Source organism: Muscardinus avellanarius (genome assembly GCF_963383645.1).
Source record: "Muscardinus avellanarius genome assembly, chromosome: 19".
Taxonomy (NCBI): domain Eukaryota; kingdom Metazoa; phylum Chordata; class Mammalia; order Rodentia; family Gliridae; genus Muscardinus; species Muscardinus avellanarius.
This window is the reverse complement of record NC_137805.1, coordinates 7584258-7604969: the sequence shown is the minus strand read 5'-3', so window position 1 is coordinate 7604969 and position 20712 is coordinate 7584258. Positions and strand designations below refer to the sequence as shown.

Genomic DNA, 20712 nt, shown 5'->3' with positions numbered 1-20712 from the left:
CGTTAATATTTTATTAGTGAAAGTTACACCTTATTTACAACCTCTAAGTTTCCTGGGACTTCCTACAAATTACAGGACTCTTCCCGATGAGCAGCAAGAAATTATATTTCTCTGCTGATTTGAGGCTAGGGCCAAGTGGAAACGAGGCCAGATGTGTGGCTGATTCTGTATAATTAAGCCCTTCATTTGCTGGTCACGTTGAGGCCCACGTCCTTCCCTTCAGTGATGTTGCTGTAATTAAACCTCTGATTAAATGCATTGATACCCAGGGTTTTGACAGACTTGCACAAGTGTTACACACATAACACCCACAAACACTGCAGCAAGGGATGGTGGCCCAGGATGGAGCTGGCATGGCAGCGTGACTCCTTCTAACACCAAGAAGCCATTGTTAGGTCTTGTACAAGGACTTGGAAGACCGAGCTCTCTATAAGGCTCACCCTCACCTCAGAGGTTGCTGAGCACATCCCCACTCACAAACTTTAAGGGAGAAGAAGGGCATTCACATCTCTCAGGAGCTGGCATCACGATGCCCACCACCTGCCTTCCTTCTGAGGTGGAGAGGGGGCCTCAGGAACAGCCAAGCCTGGGCCTTTTCTGAGAGAAGGGATTAAAGTTCTAGGGCACGTCTCCTGGGGCGTGAGTGCCCAAGCCTACCCCACCGGGCACAGTGTTACACACCTGCAATCCTAGTACTTGGGAAGCTGAGACAGGAGAAACACAGGTTTGAGGCCAGCCTCAGCAACTTGGCGAGACCCTGTCTCAAAACAAACAAATAATAAAAAGGGCTACAGGTGTAGATCAGAGGCAGAATGTCCCTGGATTCAATCTTTAATACAAAAGAAAAAATAAACACTAAAAACAAAAAAGAAAAGAAAAAGAAAAAGGAAAGGATTCCCTCCAAGGCTTCTATTACGAGGTACTCAACCGCCCACTCCATCCCCACACCATAGATCAACAATCAAGATAATTTAGCAATGATTATCAGTTGCTAGGGAACTTTAATTTTTCCCAGGCCCACGCTTGACCTCTGTACATCCCTGAATATACATCTGGACACCGAGATCCCAGGCCATGTGTACTTCAAGGCATCAAAGCGGGTACCAGGCCCCGAACCAGCGACGCACCGAGGTCAGGCCACACCCACCTGGCCACTGGGAATCTGACCCCCAGAAGAGGCTGAGTTCTCTAGTCCTGTGAGGGCTTAGAAAAGGCATGGAAAGACAAGGGTTTGATCTCAAAGCCATACCAAAAAAATAAAAAGAGCAAACACCTGGAGTTTTCTTGGTTTCAAACTCTAAAACTTAAGACTTGTAGGAAGAGTCATTCTTTTCCCTACATTTTCCCAGAATGACAGTCTGGGGCAACGAGGGAAGGATGGGGAGTTAAGAACGTCAGTCTGGATTTGCAAAGGGAGCCATATCTCATATCTGCCTCTGCCGGGCTCTAAGCCCAGGGATACCTGGTCGCACAGGGGCTGGTCCCATTCACCTGCAGCATTCAAGGGGACTGGTTGGGTTTCAACATTGCTTCTGGGGAGCTCTCCATGCAGTTTTACCTAGAGGAGAGTCCTGGTGTCAAAGCCCCCAGGGCCCCCTCTCCCAAGGCCAGGTCACCAGTGCCTCCAGGGCCCTCCGCACGGGCGGCTCTAGGGCTGTGCTCTGTCGTCCCGCCCCACTCCACAGCGGTTACCTTGGCACTGGGCAGAGCGGTAAGCACTTAATTGCCACATTAAGAAGGGGGGATGTAAGAAACAAAGGTAATTGTGTTGGCAGCTGGGAGCTTCCTTTTCCTGGCAACAGTGGCAGCCAAACCCAGCCCCGAGAAGCAGAAGCGGCTGCCTCCCCTCCTGCCAAGCTCACGGACACAAACAAACCGCCATCCAAACAGCACGCGTACGGCATCCAAAACCCCAGGCCACTGGACAGGCGGGCCCGCCCGAGGCACGCACGTCCTGGGAATGCCCGGCGTGCCAGCACGACCATTGTGCGCAGCCAGGCGGCCCCCTGGACTGTCGGGGGCCTGTGTTCTGCTGATTCAACTGGTGCTTCCTGTCGCTTGCCTGTATTAGCAGTATTTTGGAGAGGCCCCATTCTTCTCTGTAATCCTCATTTCAGTCAATTCGGCCAGCTCCATTGTCCCGCTCGCGTCTGGGTGGCCAGAGTATAAAATATTCCAGTCACAAAATACATTAAACAAAAGGGATTCAGAGGGTCCATGTGTGGGCACACTTGCGCACACTTGCACACACAAGTCACGCGTCAGAGTTTGGGCGAGGTGAGAGACACAGACAGGGTGACTACTCTATCGCATCTGTACCCTACCACATCCAAGCAAAGTCTCCAGTCATGGAAAGCAATCAAGTCTGCGGAGCTTGACATGTCAATAGAGTCCGATCTGGTTACAAAGGGTGATTTTCTCATCAAAGCCCACCTCAAAGGCGCACCAAGAGGCCCCAGAGCTCATATCCAGATTTGAGACTCAATGAGAGGCCCTTGCCCCCTTTCCCATCATTACCCTTACCTGTTTGAAAGGCATCCCACTGATAATTAAATGCACCAGTTACAAAAGGGTGGCGAGTGTTAATAGATAGAATACCGAGCAGCCAGCCAAGCACAACGGTCCGGTTCACACAGAGCAAGCCCAAACAAGAAGCCTTTCTACTTATTTACCCAAAGTGCATAAAAACTGGGCTGAGCTGGTAGAGGACTCTCAATGTTTGACTATTTATGCACCCCTTTGAACCACTGGGAACCTCCTTTGGAATGTCTTCCCTGCACAAGCACTACTCCAAGGACAGATGTCACTGATACCGTGAAAATAAGGGCTACGGGGCTGCTGGGGTCTGTGCAGCAATCAGAAACCAGCAAGGAGGACACTCAGCAAAGGTGGGCAATCTCTGAACCAAGGACTCCCTCCATCTCTACGACCATCCCAGAAACTTCACATCCTGTGCCTTACAGCCACATCCGCTTAACAACTGGAAGAGAAGCAGAGCCTTGCTTGGTTTCTAATTTTTTAAGATATACATTTAAAAGCTGAAGCCAAACATCACTTCTCTCAGCAGCCCGGATCTTAACCTTGTGGGCGGTGGTTGCTGCCTCTAGAAGAATTCTCAGGAATATTTCCCCTTATGGATTATGAGAGCTAACTCCATGTCTACAGATTATGCATTCTTACACTGTAACTAATCTTGAAAGCTCGACACTGGGACCAGTTTTGGCCCTTCTACAATGGGACCAGTGATCATTATGCATGAACCCAGCCAAGGCCTTGGTGTGCATTCCTGTTTCCAGATCAGCAACAGAAAGGTTTCTTGCTGCCTCGGCTCTGTTTTTGTAAGCAACCATTTTCTCCATGCTAAACTTCCCACATGCCTCCTATCCCAAAGGTCCTGCGAAGACATCTTTTTTATTTGGGGTAAAGATCTGAGGCAGCCTCGAGGCTGCTGGTGTTCTGGGAGGTTACATGCCTGTGAAGCTGCTCCCGCTTCTCTGCCTCACTAACTCCAAGCCTCAAGCCAAAAGCTTCACCGTTTTTACACTTTTTCACAAATGTGAAGTCCCTATAGAATTATGGGTGTGGAGCTGGTGGGTTGCAGACTCCTAAGTACTTGAGGTTTGAGTAAGTTGCTAGGAAACAGAACAAGGAGGAAGGAAGCCCAGAAGGTGACACCTGTAAGAGAAGAAAAAATATTAGAAACCTAGCACCTGGAACAGGGATTCCACCTGGAGCACAGTCATTCCTGCAAACGCTTGGAGCAACCCTTTCAAGCCAGCACAGCTACCTGTCCCCTCCCAGCCACCCCCGTGGAAAAAAAAAAAAAAGAATTCTGTGACTCAGACATGCCATTCCATCACTTGAGTTTGAGGTAGATTTCTTAGGGGATATGGGTGTTTTCTACACACAAGGTCCTTGCACTGAGCATACACGTGTGTGCTGTGTGTGCATCCTGGCCACACAGGTGTGCTGCAAATCGTACCTGAAGAAAAGAGCCAGCTCAAATGAGAACTGCATCCCTCTGCCTCGCATCTGTCCACACCAAGTCTACATGGGATCAAACCCAGAAAGGCATGCAGCAAAAGGGAAGGGACTTGTCAATAATACTCTGATTAAATCATGGCAGCCTATTTATCCAAACCCTTGGCAATCCGTCACTTGGGCCTTAAGTGTGAAGGGGCCCAAAGCTGGCATTTTCTGGTATACAAGAATCATATTTCATTGTATTTTCCTAAAAAAACAAGATAAAAAGTGAACTTAGCGAGCCTTTGAATGGGATTTAAGCACAAAGTTTAAATCAATCGTATTTAAACAGAAAGCTAAGAAGTCAGATACTCCAAATTATTTCCCCCAAAGTTTCTCTAGATTCATTTCATTCTAGCCAGACAACTATCCGGGGTTCTAGGGTTCCCACAAAGGAGTGGTAATTACACTAATGCATTTTTAATAAGCAGGCACTACTGAGATTGAGAACTAATTTTGAGGAGGTGCAAATTAACCATCTCAGTGACTTGTAGTCATTCCCACATATTTTGTGAAGCACAATTACCTCTCATAATGATGTTTTTATCACTCAGTCCCCCAAATTGAGAGTCATAAATCAAGTTAGCTGTTTCAAATCCCCTAGCAGCAGAAACACAGGGTGATCAGAAGCCACTAAGTAAAAAATGCTAAGACCGGGCCAGAGCAGTGGGCGCTCATGGGAAGGAACCGGATCCACCCGGCAGGCCACCTCCACAGAGCTTTGCACATGCATACTGGAGTTTGGGCCCAACTTCATATCTGACCCAATCATTTCCCCTTCTTCCTCTCCAGAGCATGAACAGTTAGCTGTTGGACTGAGGTCCTAAGTCCAAACAAAAGACATGAATTACATGACCTTCTCACCACCCTATCCCTGCGCCGCAACCACAGCTCTTTCAGTATCAGCAAATTTAGGAGGATTCATGCAGATGGCAATTGTGGCCGCCGAGGGCTTGGCAGCCTAGGGGGCTGGGGAGCTCGAGGTGGTCTGGAGGGGGTTTGTTGCTTCTAGCCCAGAAAGTCAGTTTTTTATTTTTACTTTTTATTTAATTTTGGTGCTGGGGACTGAACCTAAATTGTACATGCTAGACAAACATGACCCCTGAGCTACCCCAGCCCCAGAAACAGTTTTTAAAAGACACTTAGTAATGTTACTTGTCAAACCAAAGAAAGCGGTGCTATTTATCTCAAAGCTTGCTAAGGACTTTCAGGGAAGTGTATACCCATCCTAGAGTCATTCTTGGAAGTTATAGACTCTGTGTTGTCTTTCCAATCCTGGCCAGGAAAATAAAATAATATATTTAAACTAGGATTTCTCTTGGGAAGTAAAGCTCAGGTTTCACAGGAGGCCTGTTTGGGGCAGCAGGGTGGAGACTTGTTTATGAGTGATACACGCATTTGGCCCAACTTCAAAAGAACTGTGTTTTCAGTGTTGCCCGGGCCGTCTCCCCCATTCGAGAAGAACCAAGCGTCTATTTCATGGCTGATGACCCGTGGGGTCTGCAGGCACAGAAGCACCTGCAATCAATCCCCTCCCCTGCCCTCTCACACCATTTCCGCTCTCCCTCTCCATTGAGGACTCTGCCAAGTGTCAAAAGAAGTCAGACATTCCTTGGTCACTCCCCACCCCTCACAGGCGAGCAAGGGAGCCAGGCTCCCCGTTTTCATCTGAGCCATTCTCCGACCCTACTCTCCAAAACGAACCTCGGCCAGGCCTGCCGCTTTTCCACATCACTACTAAGATGCCTTTTATGGTCTTGTGAAAAGCGAGGGGCTCCAGACAGATCCTCCGGAGGGTGGAACCACCTGCAAACCCCTTCCCCCTAAACTCCAAGCACACAGTGCAAGGGCGCTCAGTATTCACTGTCAGCCTGGGCCCAGCGAGATTTAAACGTGGCCACCTCTTTAGCTTAAAGTTCTCCCTAATAGGGGATTAACAAACCAGACAAACACTCTTTGCAAAAATAAAATCCCACAACACAGGCTGCCCTCAGATCCCAGAGAACTTCACATTGGGCAGCTTTAAAAAAATTTTTTTAAAGACACTTTTAATGGCATGGTTTTAATAACTGTCTTATCTTACAGCAGAGAGCACTTTATAATGGCAACTCCTACAAACATGGACTTTAAGAGCCACCCCAGCTTCACACACAGGCCCAGCCAGACACACCCCTCCCTTCCCGGAGCTGCGAGCCACAGAGCCAGAACCCGCGGATAGGAGGCAGCAGAGCTCCGCACCCCATCAGAGCACGTGGCGGAAAGCAGTCCTGTGGGGCGCCGGGCTCCGCGCCCCACAGAGCGCGGCTGGGCACAGCCCCAGCCCGGTGGCGAGCCCCGCCTCCTGGACGCCGGGCACACCCCCAACATTTCCCTTTCCTCCCCTTCTGCAATCGCACGGATCTCCCTTCCACACATTCTGGGATGTTGCAAGGGCCTTGAGCTGGGTCTGCCAGCTGGGCCTGGGCCTCGAACTGCTCCAGCAGCCACACAGGGGGATAAGGGCCCGTGCACTCGCACCCGAGAGCACCACCTCCGGGGGGCCAAGCCTTGGCATGGTCCCCGAAGGGCTCGCGGGGGCAACGTGCCCGCCGGACGAGAGCGTGTGCCCGCCCTTCCCGGGGAAGTTTGCAAACACAGCTGTTCCAGAGCCCGGGAACCGCTGGGAGCGAGGCCACCGGGGCTACTCTCCGGGGCAGGGGCAGGAGCAGGAAGGGCCGGCAGGGGGCGGGGGCTGAGACCCGGGCCCGGGGCGCGGGCTTGGAGACCCCCCTGCGGCGGCCGCCCCCGGGCAGTGGCGCCCAACCCGAAGGGCGCCCTAGAACACACCAAAATCTCTCGGGAGGCGGCGGGAAAACGGGTCCCCCACACCCTCCAGGAAGGACACACCCGCCCTCCGGCCGCTCACGGGAAAGGGGAGGGCGCCTAGGGACTGCGCGGAGTCGCCGTCCACCGCGCACCAGGTTTAATCGGTTAAGTACAGAGATCATTCCAATGACCTCCTCGCTCCTCCTCTGGGGTGGGAATCATTCCAGAGCCTTCAAGTTGCAAGTTTAAACCGGCCTGCTGGGAGCTTTTCCCTCCCCACGATCCTCTCGGGAAAGGGGGGGGGGTCCCCATTTTTGTGCACTAAGCGGACAGCGTCTTGTCCTGCCCAGACCTAACTAACTATAGTCTCGGACCCCAGACCCGCCACCCCCAAGAGGCTCGCCAGCCGAGCTTCAAGCCAAGGCCCTTTAAACCCCTCCGAGCGCGTCTCAGGGAAAGCGGGGCTGGTCCAGGCGCGGGTGCGAGCTCCGCCCGGCCTCCCTCCCTCCCGCGGCGGTCACTCACCGGCCAGGCGAAACTGAAAGGCAGGACGATGCGATTGCGGTCGTTGCCGCGGCTGGCCTTGAGGTTGAAGGTGTTGCCCCCGACGACAGGCGTGGACCCCGAGCCGAAGCTGCAAGGCCCCCCGGCCGTGACGCGGGACTGGTACTCCTTGAGGCACACTTTGAAGTACGTGTCACACTCGTCGCGGGTGCACTTGCGGTCCCCTGGGCTCCGGGAGCCGCCGCAGCAGTTCCCGTTCTGCAGCTCCCCGTTCACGTTCTGCATGGACAGGATCTCCAACTCGAACTGACCCGAGGCCCCGCACACCTGAGGGCGAGGGAGGGAGGAGGAAAGTCAGCCGCGGAGGGAAAAAAGTTGTTTTCTTCCAGGGTGGAGGTGGCGATGCTCGCCCCGACCGCCCCGACGAACCCTCGGCGCCAAGTGAAAACGCTTTTGCAAGCCCAGGTTCAAGGACTCGGCGTGATTCGAGCGCATAAAATGCACGAGTGCGGGGAAAACCCGACGCCTTCGGGGTGGGGAGGCGAGAGTGCGGCCAACGCACCCTGCCCGGCCCTCCAAGGCCACCCTTCGGAGGCCCGGGGCTCCCCGGGGAAGCGGCCGCTCCCGGCCCAGGTGCAGCCCCGGGGGCGCAGGGGCCGGGCGGGGAAGCCCGGCGCCCGAGGGCTCCGGATCCCGCCCGCGGCGCCCGAGTTCAGGGCGCCTCCGAGGGAGGCAGAGGACGGCCGGCAGGGAGGCCGGGCCCGAGGCTCCTACCTTGGCTCGCAGGGCGCAGAGCAGGGCGAGCAGGAGGCTCAGGGGGCGCCCGGGCCGGCCGCGCGCCCGTGGGGACCGCATCGCTGCGCCGCGCGCCGCGGGCTCTCGGGACGCCGCCGCCGCCGCTGCTGCTCGCGCTGGAGCTCCGGCCGGTGCTGCCGTCGCCGCTGCCCCTGCGGCCGCCGCGTCCCGGCTCTAATATACTCCGCCGATTGGAGCATGCACGACTGGAAAACAACACCACTTTTCAAAAGCCCTTTCAAGAGCGGCCGGTTCCAGAAGGCAAAGAGCCCGGCCTCCTTTTATTATTCTGATCGCTTCTTTGAGGCGCTCCCCCTCCTCTTCCACCTCCCGGCTTTCGTTCCTTCTCTCCTGCTCCCCTTCTTTTATTATGATTATGCGCAGCCTTTTATTCCCTTTCAGATCAGCTGCATGGAAAGGGGGAGGAAGAAAGGGAGAGGGGGAAAAAAAAAAAAAAACTGAGCCTAGCTCGCCGGCCGGTTGCAGGTAGCACAATGACGCGTGCCCGCCTGGCTCTCGGAGAGGGACCCGAGGAGCCCGTCTGGGAGCCGCCGCCGGGGCTGGCCACCTCTACCCCGCACGCCGGCAAGGCGCATGCGCACATTAATATTCATGAGGGGCGTGCCCCGGCGGGGCACGCCCCGCCCCTCCCCGCTGATGGGGAGGGGACTGCAGGGAGGAACTTGGAAGTGGCTGGGGGCTCGGGCGCGCCGGGTGGCGCGGGCTGCGGGGCCCCACGCGGACCGGCCCCCCACTCCTGGGACTCGGGCCGGGCGGGAAGGGGGCGCGGGGAGGAAGCCCGAGGGCCCTGCTGCGCGGGGCGCCCCGGCCCGGCGCCGCGCCCGCCCGTCGGGGCCCCAGGTGCAGGCGCCGCGGCGCTGGCGGAGCGGTCGGAGCGGGCGGCTTCCGCCTTCCAGCCGCCTGCGTCAGCTGCGGCTTCGCCCTGGAGGAGGGCCTGCCCGCCGGCCCGCGGCTCCCGCGAGGAGCGAGCCGCCCAGGGCGCTGTGCTGGCGGCTCGGGCGGCGGCGGCGGCGGGGCGGGCGCGCTCGCCGGCGTCTGCTCGCCCCGCGGAGGCGACCTAGGCAGACGCTGCTGGGAACTTTGAAAAACTTTCCCGGAGCCAGGCTTGCCGCAACTCGAGGGGAAGCCTCGACCGCGCGCCGCCCCCCGCTCGCCCCAGCCCCGAGCCCGCGGAGCCTCGCAGGCTGCAGCTGCCTTCGCGGAGCGCGCCCGGGCCGCGGGCTGGGATGCCGCCGGGGCCTTTGACACCCTTCCCGCCCCGCCGCTCGGCCGCAGTGCTGGGATTGCACCTGTAGGCGGCCTCCGAGCAGCTCTCTGGGTGGCTAGAGGTGGGAATGGAAAGGCCCAGTCTCCCCACCTCGCCGGCAGAACTTGGCTTCCCTGGGGTGGCAGGGGAAAGCGATGCCATTTTCCGCCTTGAGGCAGGCCTCGCAATTACAGCGACACTTCTGGTCATAATCAAGGTCAAAGGAAACCCGCGGCGGGCCGAATCCTCTACCAACTTCTCGCCCGGCGGGTTTGCTGTGGCGTTTACTCAGGTCTCTTTAGGAAAACAGATTTCCATTAAAGGGTAGGCAAAGTTTTGGCCCTTATATTAGGCGTGCCTTGCAGGAAAGCTTGATTACTCAGAGGCCAGGGTGGGCGCCCTCCTGGGAGCGTGATGGGCTGCAGTGGATTCAAGAGAAAATTGTTCCCAAAGTGCGGAGTTAGCGCCTGAGAAGGCAGGTGTTTGTGATAACCTACCTATTGCGTTTGAGGAGAGGCTCGACATGGTCATTATTTGCATAGCTGTATGCCATTAGGTGGCAGGGAATAAGCAGTTGACTCGTCAGCTGGTTCAAAGCTACCAAAGGTGGTCTAGGAATTGGCATTTTAATCCAAGAAACACTGCTGAGGGGGTTAGTTCTTAATGGTAATGTGTCTCATCTTGGTGACAACTTGTGAGCAAATAATTCTGTACTTGGAGAGGGACATAGATAACCGAAAGCAGAACAAGCTTAAAACTGGTTATAGTAGCAGCTGGCGTAGGCAGCAGCCCCCACCTCCATTAATGTGCTTTCAGCCCCCCTCCTCCAGTGACCCTAAGTGCAAGGAATCACGTTTTATCAACCATAATCCTTGTAGACGTTTCCCACCAAACTTCCCATAAACATCAGTCTCCCCCACTCATTAGCCCCTTCTCACCTGTGCCCCACAGGCTCCAAGTTGGGGTGCTCAGTAATGTTTTAAAGGACAAGGCTGGTGCCTTGGAGAAGAAAAAAGTCTTACAAGGCACACTCCTTGGAGCTCATGTCTAAACCTGTCTTAATTCTGTGTCCTATGCCTACAAACCCTCAGGAAGGAGGCTATAGGGCCAGGCTTTTAGTTGACATTTTTATCCAGCCACCTGGTAGGAAGGCTAACCTGAGATTTCAGGTGCCTCTTGGGAACAATCTGTGCTATACGGAAGCCGGGGCCAGCTTCACGCCATGGGTGAACTTGGCCCTGCGATTCCTAGGAAACGATGTAGACTTCTAAGGGGTTAAAAACATCTGATCAACCCTCAGGTGTTTTTAACATCCAATACCTAACAAACACAAAACACTTAAGCCAAGCAGCAGAGTGCTTACCTTTTCTGAGCCTGGGAAACCACTTTTAGAGAAGACAGTTGTGGGCCACAAGGGATTATTCTGAAGTTTTCAGTTAGGGCTCTTCAAACAAGTTGGGACTCCCCCAAAAAAGCCAGTCACGTTTCCCACAACAGGCACTGAGTGGGAGCTCTGTCCTTCACTTCCTGGCAGCCGGTTCTCAGCCACCATCCCTAGAGAATGGGGAACTGCTGCTGCCCAGCTATGGAGATTCCCCTCACCACGGTGTGGCCTGCTGTGGGTTCGCTAGAAGTGAACTTTCCAGAGAAATCTTCCTGTGCAAAATGCCTATGCCTGAGAGAGGGGGAGAAGACTTGTAGCCAGTCACTGTCCAGCTTGTCTCACATGCTCAAATCATTCCTTATTTTTTTCAGGTATCCTTGAATACCTTTCTCCAGTTTTTAATAGATAATGTCTCAATTATCTCCACAAAACTTTCCCCACTTTTACTCAGGCATCAACAAACAGTCCTGAATCTTAAATAAGAGACACTCAAGATGTGGATATGGCGATAATCAGGCATAATTCCAGTGAGGCAGGAGAATCACAAGTTTGAGGCCAGCCTGGGCAATTTCGGGAGACCCTAAATTGGCAAAATAAAGTCAAAAAGGGGCTGGAGATGTAGCTCAGTGCATAGCAGGTAGGAGGCTCTAGATTCAATCACAGTGACTACTTAACTGAAATGCCTGGTCAATCAACACTGTGGGGGAAAAATCAGCGAATCAGTATTTATTGAGAGCCACTGTTGTATGCTGTAACATGAACTAAAAAATACCATACAGAATGAAATAAGCCAGACATAAAGACTACAACCTCTATGAATCTAATAAGAAGTTCTACTACAGGCAGACTCGTCTGTACTGGGGAGAAATCACAAGAGTGATTTTACAGAAAATGCGAGAGCAGCCAGTGAGGTGCACTGAAGGCTCTTCTAGGAATGGGGTGGGGTAATACTCTGCATCTCGACTGGGGTTTGGATAACGCAGGTGTACACATTTGTCAAAATGCATTTCATTATATGTTTACAAAAAGACAAAAGATTGTGAACATTCACATCCAGTTACTTATATAAATACAAAAGCATTTAGAAGGCCTTGAAATGATACTTCCCACTTTAAAATGCATAAAATTAGAGGGTTACAGAGTATGGTTGGGTGCATAAAAACTGGGTATTAAAATAGGAAAGTGTCAATGGTAGAATCTAGGTAGTGCACTGCAAAATTCTTTCAAACATTTCTGTTTGACAATGTTAATTCTAAACTGCTGAGGAAAATAGTTATTGATGTGTTATGAATTCTGCAAGGTGCCGAGAACATGGTAGACAACATTAGAATATTGGACTTAGGCACTGTGAAGCAAAGGGTTTAAAGAACATGGTTCTTTTTCCTCTTCCCTTATGCCCTTTCTCCCTAGCGTGCGCACGCTCACTCTCTAATTCCAGCAAGAGAAGTGGTATGTAAAATAGCCTTCAAAAATTTCTATTTTCTTGTTTAAATAATTCCAGAGGAGTTAATGCAAGTCCACAAGCCCTATTCCACGAATATAACTTTTTATCCTTTCTCAGCAGAGCCAAAGGGTGGTTATGTATCCTGCATGCTCTTCCTTTGACCTACCCCATCATTACCTCAGAAACCTGGTTAATTCTTCCATAAGTCCAGGACACACAGCTTATCACAGAAACACAGCATCGGAATATACAGCCATTTTGTCTTCATTCACCCACATTATAGGAAATTCTACATGAAACAACAACAAAACCCCCCACTGCCAATGGACTACAATTAAACACTAAATGTCAAAGCTATAAGTCCCAAAGTGTCAATTAGCCCTCAGTTTATTCATACATACATAACTTGAGTAGGTCTAACTATATGTTTTTTCAAAGCTTTATTTTACATACACAAGAAATCTGAATTAGCATTTTTGGAAATACAAACTGAATTATTGCATTATCAGGAGTAATTTTTGTATGAACTCATTTTAAACATTGCTTTGGGTTTGCTTTGAGCGCAGATATTTATAATTTTGCCCTCTTTGCTCCTAATTCTGTCTCACAGTCACTATCAGGATGAATAGTTTTGTGTCCACATAATTTTATACCAAACCAATCGCAGAAAGTCACCTAAATACCGAAGGTGTAAAAATCAAAGAACTATGGGATTGATACTTTACTCCTTGAGTTAAGACCAAATATTCTTTGTGACCTTTTATAATTTTATTGGAGTTCAAAGGAAATATCCTATATGTAAAATGTACTTTTTTTCCCCCTTAGAGTTGAGAGTGATTTTGAAAAAAAAAATCCTGGGTGTGGTTTACTATCAAATTGGCATTCTTCAAACAACTGAAAATGATTCGTTAACCCTCTTTTTATGGTGCTCCTAGAGATTTGCCTGTTCTATCAATGGCACCTGAATTATTTGACCCACAGAAATTCTGGAATAGCAGTTTTAAAAAATTGGTCCATGTATACAGTTGACCAATTTAAATGTCACTAACAATTTTCTGTCATTGCAAAGTGTGACTGAGCACTTAGAAGCCTTTTCATCTCCTAAAAGGCTCTGGAAATTACACCTCCAGAAGCAGGTAGCATTTGGAAAATACTGTGAAACGATGACACTCAGCATCTTTTCATCTTGGTTACACACAGGTTTTTTAAACAACCGCAGACACAAATTGGCTTCCAGTTAAACAAAAATAAAACCAAACAACAAACAAACAAACCCCAAAGTAGTTGTTGAAACTTGATAAAAAGAGGGCTAACTATATGGAGTTACCTGAGACTTTCAAAGTAGATGTAAATATGAGAGTCACAGAGAGATGATCACACCTGCCAATGACACAAAAGCAATAGGGCTTCAAATTGCAGTGTTTCATGTTTGATGTACTGGTCCTCAATAAATTATAAGACTGTGTCTGATACTTCTCAAGTCCGTGGTTTCTTTACTGATCACTTCCTCTAAACTAGAAGTTATTAAGAACATCAAATGTGGGTAACCACAATGCTTCTGCTTAATTTTTCACTTGGAAGGTAAATTGTTGTTATCATTGTTTTATAATAAAAGCACTTAGGACGGTTAAATAAAAAATGTTAGCTTGAGCACAGTAATATTAGCACAATAAAAATTTCTAGATCTTTATGTATAAGTTTGCTTATGTGGATTTTTTACAAGTATCAGTCAAATATTTCAGAGCCATAGGAAAGATTCCTTTTTTTTTTTTCTTTTGGCATAGAATAAACTACAGCCATAGGAAAGATTCCTTTTTTTCTTTTGGCATAGAAAAAACTATAGCATAGAAAGCTTAGAATGACTATAAAGGGGAAAGTTAATTTTCAAAAATGATTATTTTAGGCAATAAAGTGATATTTTATAAAATCCAGATAAAAACTAGAGAAGTGACCTACACTATTTAAGACTAGTTTGGCAGACATGTATATGAAGAGAACTCAGAGGCTTTACTAGACCACACAGATGACATGCATTAATAGTGCAACTTGGCTACGAAGCAGGGTAGGGCCTATAGTCTGAGGCTGCATTACTAGAAATGTAGGAATTGGTAATCAAGGACACTCTAGACCCTACCTATTGTATACTAGCCTTAACACATCTGGAGGGCTCTGTCCAACTTTACCACAATTAAGAAATTGTGAATTTCTTAATTTTGGTAAAGTACACATAACAAAATTAACCATACTTACCATTTTCAAGTTCAGTAGTGTTCCGTACATTCACGTTGTTATGCAACAATCTCAAGAACTTTTCACGTTGCAAAACTGAAACTCTATACCTATTAACTAACTTCTTTCTTCTCACCCCAGCACCTGGCAACCACCATTCTTTCTGCCTCTGAATTTGACCATTCCACGTACCTCATACAAGTTGTTTCATCAAGTGTTTGTCTTTCTGTGACTGGTTTATTTCTCTTAGTATAATGTTCTCAAGGGTCATCTATGTTGTATCATGTGTCAGAATTCCTTTTTAGAGGCTGAGTTCCTTTGTACGCATAGATCACTCTTTGCTCGTCCATTCCTTCACTGATGCACACTTGAGTCTATCTCGTGCCATTGTAGATAATACTGCTACTAACACGGCTATACAGATATCTCTTTGAGACCTTGATTTCAATTCTTTTGGGTATAGACTGGGCACCACTTTTTAGAGTAATATTGACTAACTGGGGCTGTTCCCAGAAAACAGTAGGGAAAAGTTTAAAAATGCATCTCTTTAAGCAGAGCAATTGAAGGACCTGGACAGGTCCAATTGGAGAAGAGGGTAAACAGGCATAGCAGTTGTCTGCAATGTTGGAAAGGCTGACTCAAGTAAGAGAGCTGATTTAAAATGCTGCAAATGACAGATTAGGGTCAGTGGATGGAGGTTACAGGGGACCTGATTGTGACTCAACAGAAAAACAAACTTTGCTTTCATAAAAGCTATTCCTTAATGTAGCAGCCCCCCTGGAGATAGTGAGCCCCTGTTATCCAAGGTAATTAAAAGAGGCTGCTTTAGAGGGGAGGGGCGGAGCTAGGTGATTTCCTAAGAACCTCATCTGCGTGAGGCCTTTGCAGAATAAACGGGTAGGGTGGGAATTTGGGCCCATAAACACAGTGATGCCACTGATGGGAAATTTGCAGAACCTGGAGTACAGAGATTGTATGGGCTTATCTCCTTTCTGAAGATGAAGTCAAGTTTGGAGCTGGTTTTCTGCAGCACTATTGTAGCAATAGATAGCTGATACAGTCTTTATGGGTAAAATACAACACACACACACACACACACACACACACACACACACACAGCTTGCAAGGATTCAAGGAGCAATACTTGAACTAGTAAACTGAGAGCTACACGTAGCCTTTGACTTTTCAAAGATCAGTGCCATGCAATACTCACCAGCTGTATGCAGCAAAGAAGCCAATGCTAACCGTCTCACAGCTGGTCATCATACTGTTGATCTCGATATTTTTCTCTAACACTTGCTCTTCTAAATTCAGGCCCAGGACCAGCATCACCTGGAAGTCATATAGACATTGAGAACTTTCGGCCCTCGCCCTAGGCCTTCTGAATCAGAACCTGCAGTTTCACAAGATCCCCAGGTGATCTGAATGCACAATGAAGTCTGAGAAGTCCTGATGTAACATGCATCGAATATGGATGTGGTCTAGAGCTCCGTGGAAGTTATCAAATGACCTTTCCCCTGAGTTGTCCCAGCCAATACCATCCATAAGTACTAAGCCTCTGAGTGACCTACCAGCTGACCACAGACACATGAGCAATCCTAGCTGAAGTCAGCTCATCTTTACAGCCACTTAAGGAAATAAGAAATGATTTTGCTAAGTCAAGTTTGGTGCTGGTTTTGTTCTGCAGCACTATTGTAGTAATAGATAGCTGACACAGCCTTCATGGATAAAATACAACACACACACACACACACACACACACACACACACACACAGCTTTCAAGGATTCAAGGAACAATACTTGTCACTAGTAAACTTTTGAAAGCTGCATGCAGCCTAGGGTAACCAAACTTAGCCTCCACTTGAGAAAGCACGCTGAAATGTGTATTAAAGTGGCATTATAGGAATGATTTTACATCTGCACCAAGTTATCTTAAATAAGTTATTTGCAGGATCCTCTAAAACAATTGATAGACTCTTGTAACCAACCTCCATTTAACCTAATTATTAGATCGACCAACATTCCCATCTTTAATAAATATGGACTGCTTCCCATAGTGTAGAGAATTCTTGTAATTAATTGAATAATCATGTTCTTGTGCAATTCTGTTTTAGACTGCTGGGATATTATACTTTCCAGTATTTGGTTCAGGGTGGGGGGTTCTCAAAACTGTATATGCCAGTTGTCCTTTTTGTGATGACATCATTTAAGGCAATCTTACATAAGCTGATAAAATATAAATGCTAAAAGAAAGATGTTGCTTCTTATGCAAACTAAGAATATAACTTAATGAAAATAAATGCATAGCTAACATTAAGTTCTTATTGATTGAATGAATGTGACCAAGATAACTTTAAAATAATAGGAAAACGCCTGAAAAACATAGATAGGATCCTGCATTCAGTTTTCAAGTAATTCAACATAAGGAATAAAAATTATAAAACATGTTATGGATATGATAGAATGCAACACTAGCAACTTAAAGTTCTAATCAGATCAAAAGATGAGCAAATAAATATATATTCATTTGTTTATGTTAGAACACTTGTATGTTAGGTTTTTATAACTCCATCGTTAACCAACCTTTTTGATTAACCAATCAATGGTGATTATATCACTTAAGAAGATTTTACTCCATTTGTGGAGCCTGTACTAGGGCCTGACATATATAACAGGAACATCATTACTAGTTTCTATCTGGATTTGTGGAATGAATCAGTTTCAAATTGCTGTCAATATACATCACAGCCAAATGAGACATGTTTTCACATACCAATGTGTTTTAATGCTGACCTTAAAAACCAGTAACCTAGAAACCAAAGGAATGGCTTAGCTTTTTGGTAAAACCCTCTAAATAGTGCTTCTTTGCAACAGGCTTTCAACAAAGGCTGCAATTGCAGGTTTGGGGTATTATTGACAAAGTCACAAAGCCAGCATGTATCAGCATCATCTGGAAGGCTTGTTAAACCACAGGTTTGGAGACTCCACTGTTGATTGTGCATTTAGTAGGTCTGAGGTGGGATCCTAGAATTCTCATTTCTAATAGGTTACTAGGTGATAGTATTCCAAGAACCAAGCTTTGACTGTCAGTAACCTAGTATATCCTGGCAATGGGAAATTAACGAGGTTTCTGCCTCTGGTCACCTGGTCACCAATTCCAGGAGCATGTGATGGGAATCTAGAGCAGTCTGGCCTCTGAGTTGTTACCAAAAAGGGAATAAATCTGTTATTACAGTATTAAGTATATTACAGTATACAGTATAAAGCTGCTGGGAGGCCCAGGAGTTTTAAATTCCCCTTTCATATCTGGTACTAATTTATTTTCATTTTTACATGGTTAAGCAAAATTATTTTTATATAGTGAATTTAATTAAAATTGAAATTAATTTCACCATGTAAAAAGGAAATAAACTGGTATCAGCTACCGTAAGCCTTGACACATGCATGCAGCCCTGCAGTCAACACCACAATTAGGACACGAGAAATTCTCCTCACCACAAATCTCTTCCTGCTCTCTCTTGGTTCTCAATGCCTCCCTGGTCCTAGCTCTGTCTTTTCTAGAATATTACATAACAGAATCAAACGCTACGCAGCCCTTTGAGACTGGCTTATCTCCCTTAGCTTAATGTATTTGTGAATCACCTTTTTTTCTATTTGAGTGGCATTCCAACATAGGGATGTGCCACCATTTGCCACCATTTGTTTATCCATCCCCAGCTGAGAAATACTTGGGTCGTTTCATTTCTTATCCATTATGAATAGAGCCGCTCTGAACACTTGTGTACAGTTTCTTCTATGAACACAAGTTTTTGTTTTTCTTAGGTAAATATCCAGAAGTGGGATTGCTGGGTCATCTGGGAGGGGCGTGTTTAACCTTATAAGAAATCCCCTGTCTTCCAGAGTGGCTGCGCCATTCTGCATCCCCCCTGGCAATGGATGAGCGAACTTTCTGAGCTGTATGTGCTACATGCCCTCCTCAGGTCCCCAGGACACGTTGCCAGGACACCTTTCACTTTGGGGACCTTGGTGAGGAGCTGTCTTGAGCAAGAGCCACCAGGGGGAGGCTGAGGTCAGGGGTTTGGGGAAAGCTAGTGAGCCTGGTTTACCTCCCCTGGCCCCTCCCAGCCTTTAGACCCATCTGTTAAGGTCTGTGCACTTCCTCCTTGGGGAGGCTTGGAGCTCACCTCTCCCCAGCAAGCGCAGCCTCCAAATACCTCCCTCCTGTTTTAGGCTTTGTTGCCATATAATATGACTTTGAAAAGATGCCCCTCTCCTCCCTCCAAGAGGGGGCTAAGAAAGGCTCTCAGATCAATCCTCAGCAGATACACTGAGTCACAAAGCCCCAGCCAATCTTTTATTCTCTCCTCAGAACAGCTGCCGCCACAGCACCCTGCCCCCAGCTCTGCCCCAGTGCAAACCTGAAAGCTATTCATATCATTTAATCCTGTTGAAAATCCTCTTCGCTCTCTCGCCCTGAGGTGCGGTTGGCCAAGGTAAACCTGGGCTTAATTCCTGTGTTGGAAAAAAGACGAGAGGTTCCCCATGCTTTGATAGTCTAGTCGAGAAACTCTTCCCTGCCCTAGAATCTGCCAGTGATAACCCCTGGTGGAGAGTGGCTAAAATAAGGTCTTCAAGAAAAAGTAGCATTTGGACTTCTCTTATTATGAAATCACTTCTGAAAAGATAGCCAACAAAGAGAGGTAAAGTGAAGGGGGCTGAGGAGTCTTTCAATCTATCTATCATTTTGCAAGATTTTTTTCTTTACAGTTTATCCTAAACACGACAAAGGAAAATTCTAAGGCTATTTTACCCCCTGCCTATCACTGCCACATACTTTAGATCTCTCTCCTATCATCAACAAGTGTGAAGGCTTGCTTTAATTTTGAGAAATGTAACCACAAGGTACTGTAAACATCAAATCTACTCACCTTTTATTCAACAACTCAATACACATCACTGACAACGTCCTTTTAGACCTCCTCATGTCTTTTTAACCGGAAGAAGACTTCCCAAGAGTTTTATAGTTCCTATGGTTTCAGAAAAAGCAAAACAAACAAACAAACAAAAAACAAAAACAACAAAAAACTCCCCCAAAACATAGTAAATTTCATCCATACTTCAAAGAATAAATTCCTTCTGGCTTGTTTCAAGATCCAAAGCAGTTATTTGGAGAATAAATGATCCCAGGTGGTTAATTAAGGGCAACTTCCTTATAAGGAAAATTATTATAAGAACCCTATGAAAAATTCAATCCTTTGGCAGGCAATATTTATTAAACTTCTACCAAATGTAGGCTGGTGCAGGAGGCATACTGGAGAAACACATAGGTACAGATCATCCTGAAGGTTTTTGTAATCATAGGTACATGAAAAAGTAATATCAAAACAGTACCAGGAATATCAAGCCTATAGCCAACACGTACGACCTTAGCTGCACGTTGAAATTACCCAGGGAGCTTTAAAAATTATTGATGCCGAAGCTCCCTTCCCCCTACAAGATGCCGATTTAACTGGCCTAGGTTGCAGCTTGAGCACTGAGACTGTTTAAGTCTGTCACTGTGTAGCCCAGGTTGCCACCCACAGCCCTAGCTGGACATACTGTGTGCTGAGCAAGGGAATACATGAATGGCTTCACCGGACCCTCCTCTTCCGCAAAGGACCCATCAGATGTGTGTCTTATAATGCAATGGTCCAGCCATGTTGGGTGAGGGAAGCTTTAGGACGTATAACCACATGACATCTGTAGATGTATCAAGGCAGACACTGAAAGATGCCACTTTGATACTTGCATATGAAGAATGGGACTGAATAATGGAAAATAAGAGTGAGAGTCCTTAAAGTATTTCCTCTTCTGGATAGTGCTTTTCAGGGTAGAATTCCTTTCACAGTTATTTCCCCAAAGGTACAGGGGCAATAAAGAATAAAAGTCAGGTGTAGACTTTGGTTAAATTTCCTGTGTTGTTATGTATTCGCTCTGTAATTTAGTGCAAGTTACTTAACCCCTCTAAGCCTCAGTTTCCCCATCTGCTTGATGGAAATAATAATAGTACCCTTCTTATAAAGTGGTTGGGAAGTTAAATAAAGTACACGAAATACTTAGTTGGATGCCTGGCACATGGTAGCCTCTCTATACATTTAAGTTGCTGATCCATTAACATCCCATGGCTGTCATTTTTGGTATGAGATGGAGACCTAAGATCAGCTTCAATCAAGGGGTACACAGGAAAAAGAAATGAGCGAAGCCTATTCTGAATGATCAGC

The 20712-nt window shown here is 47.6% G+C and overlaps 1 protein-coding gene across 1 annotated transcript in view; it reads right to left on the bottom strand.

Moving 5' to 3' along the window:
- Positions 1–8187, bottom strand: part of JAG1 (jagged canonical Notch ligand 1) — a gene marked incomplete at both ends in the record, with an annotated part of 34602 nt that extends 26415 nt beyond the window's left edge. The window contains 2 exons of the mRNA XM_080716711.1: positions 7354–7659; positions 8107–8187. Coding sequence (XP_080572837.1) covers positions 7354–7659; positions 8107–8187 — 387 coding nt within the window. The remainder of the gene's footprint in view (positions 1–7353; positions 7660–8106) is intronic.
- Between the last annotated feature and the right edge of the window lie 12525 nt (positions 8188–20712).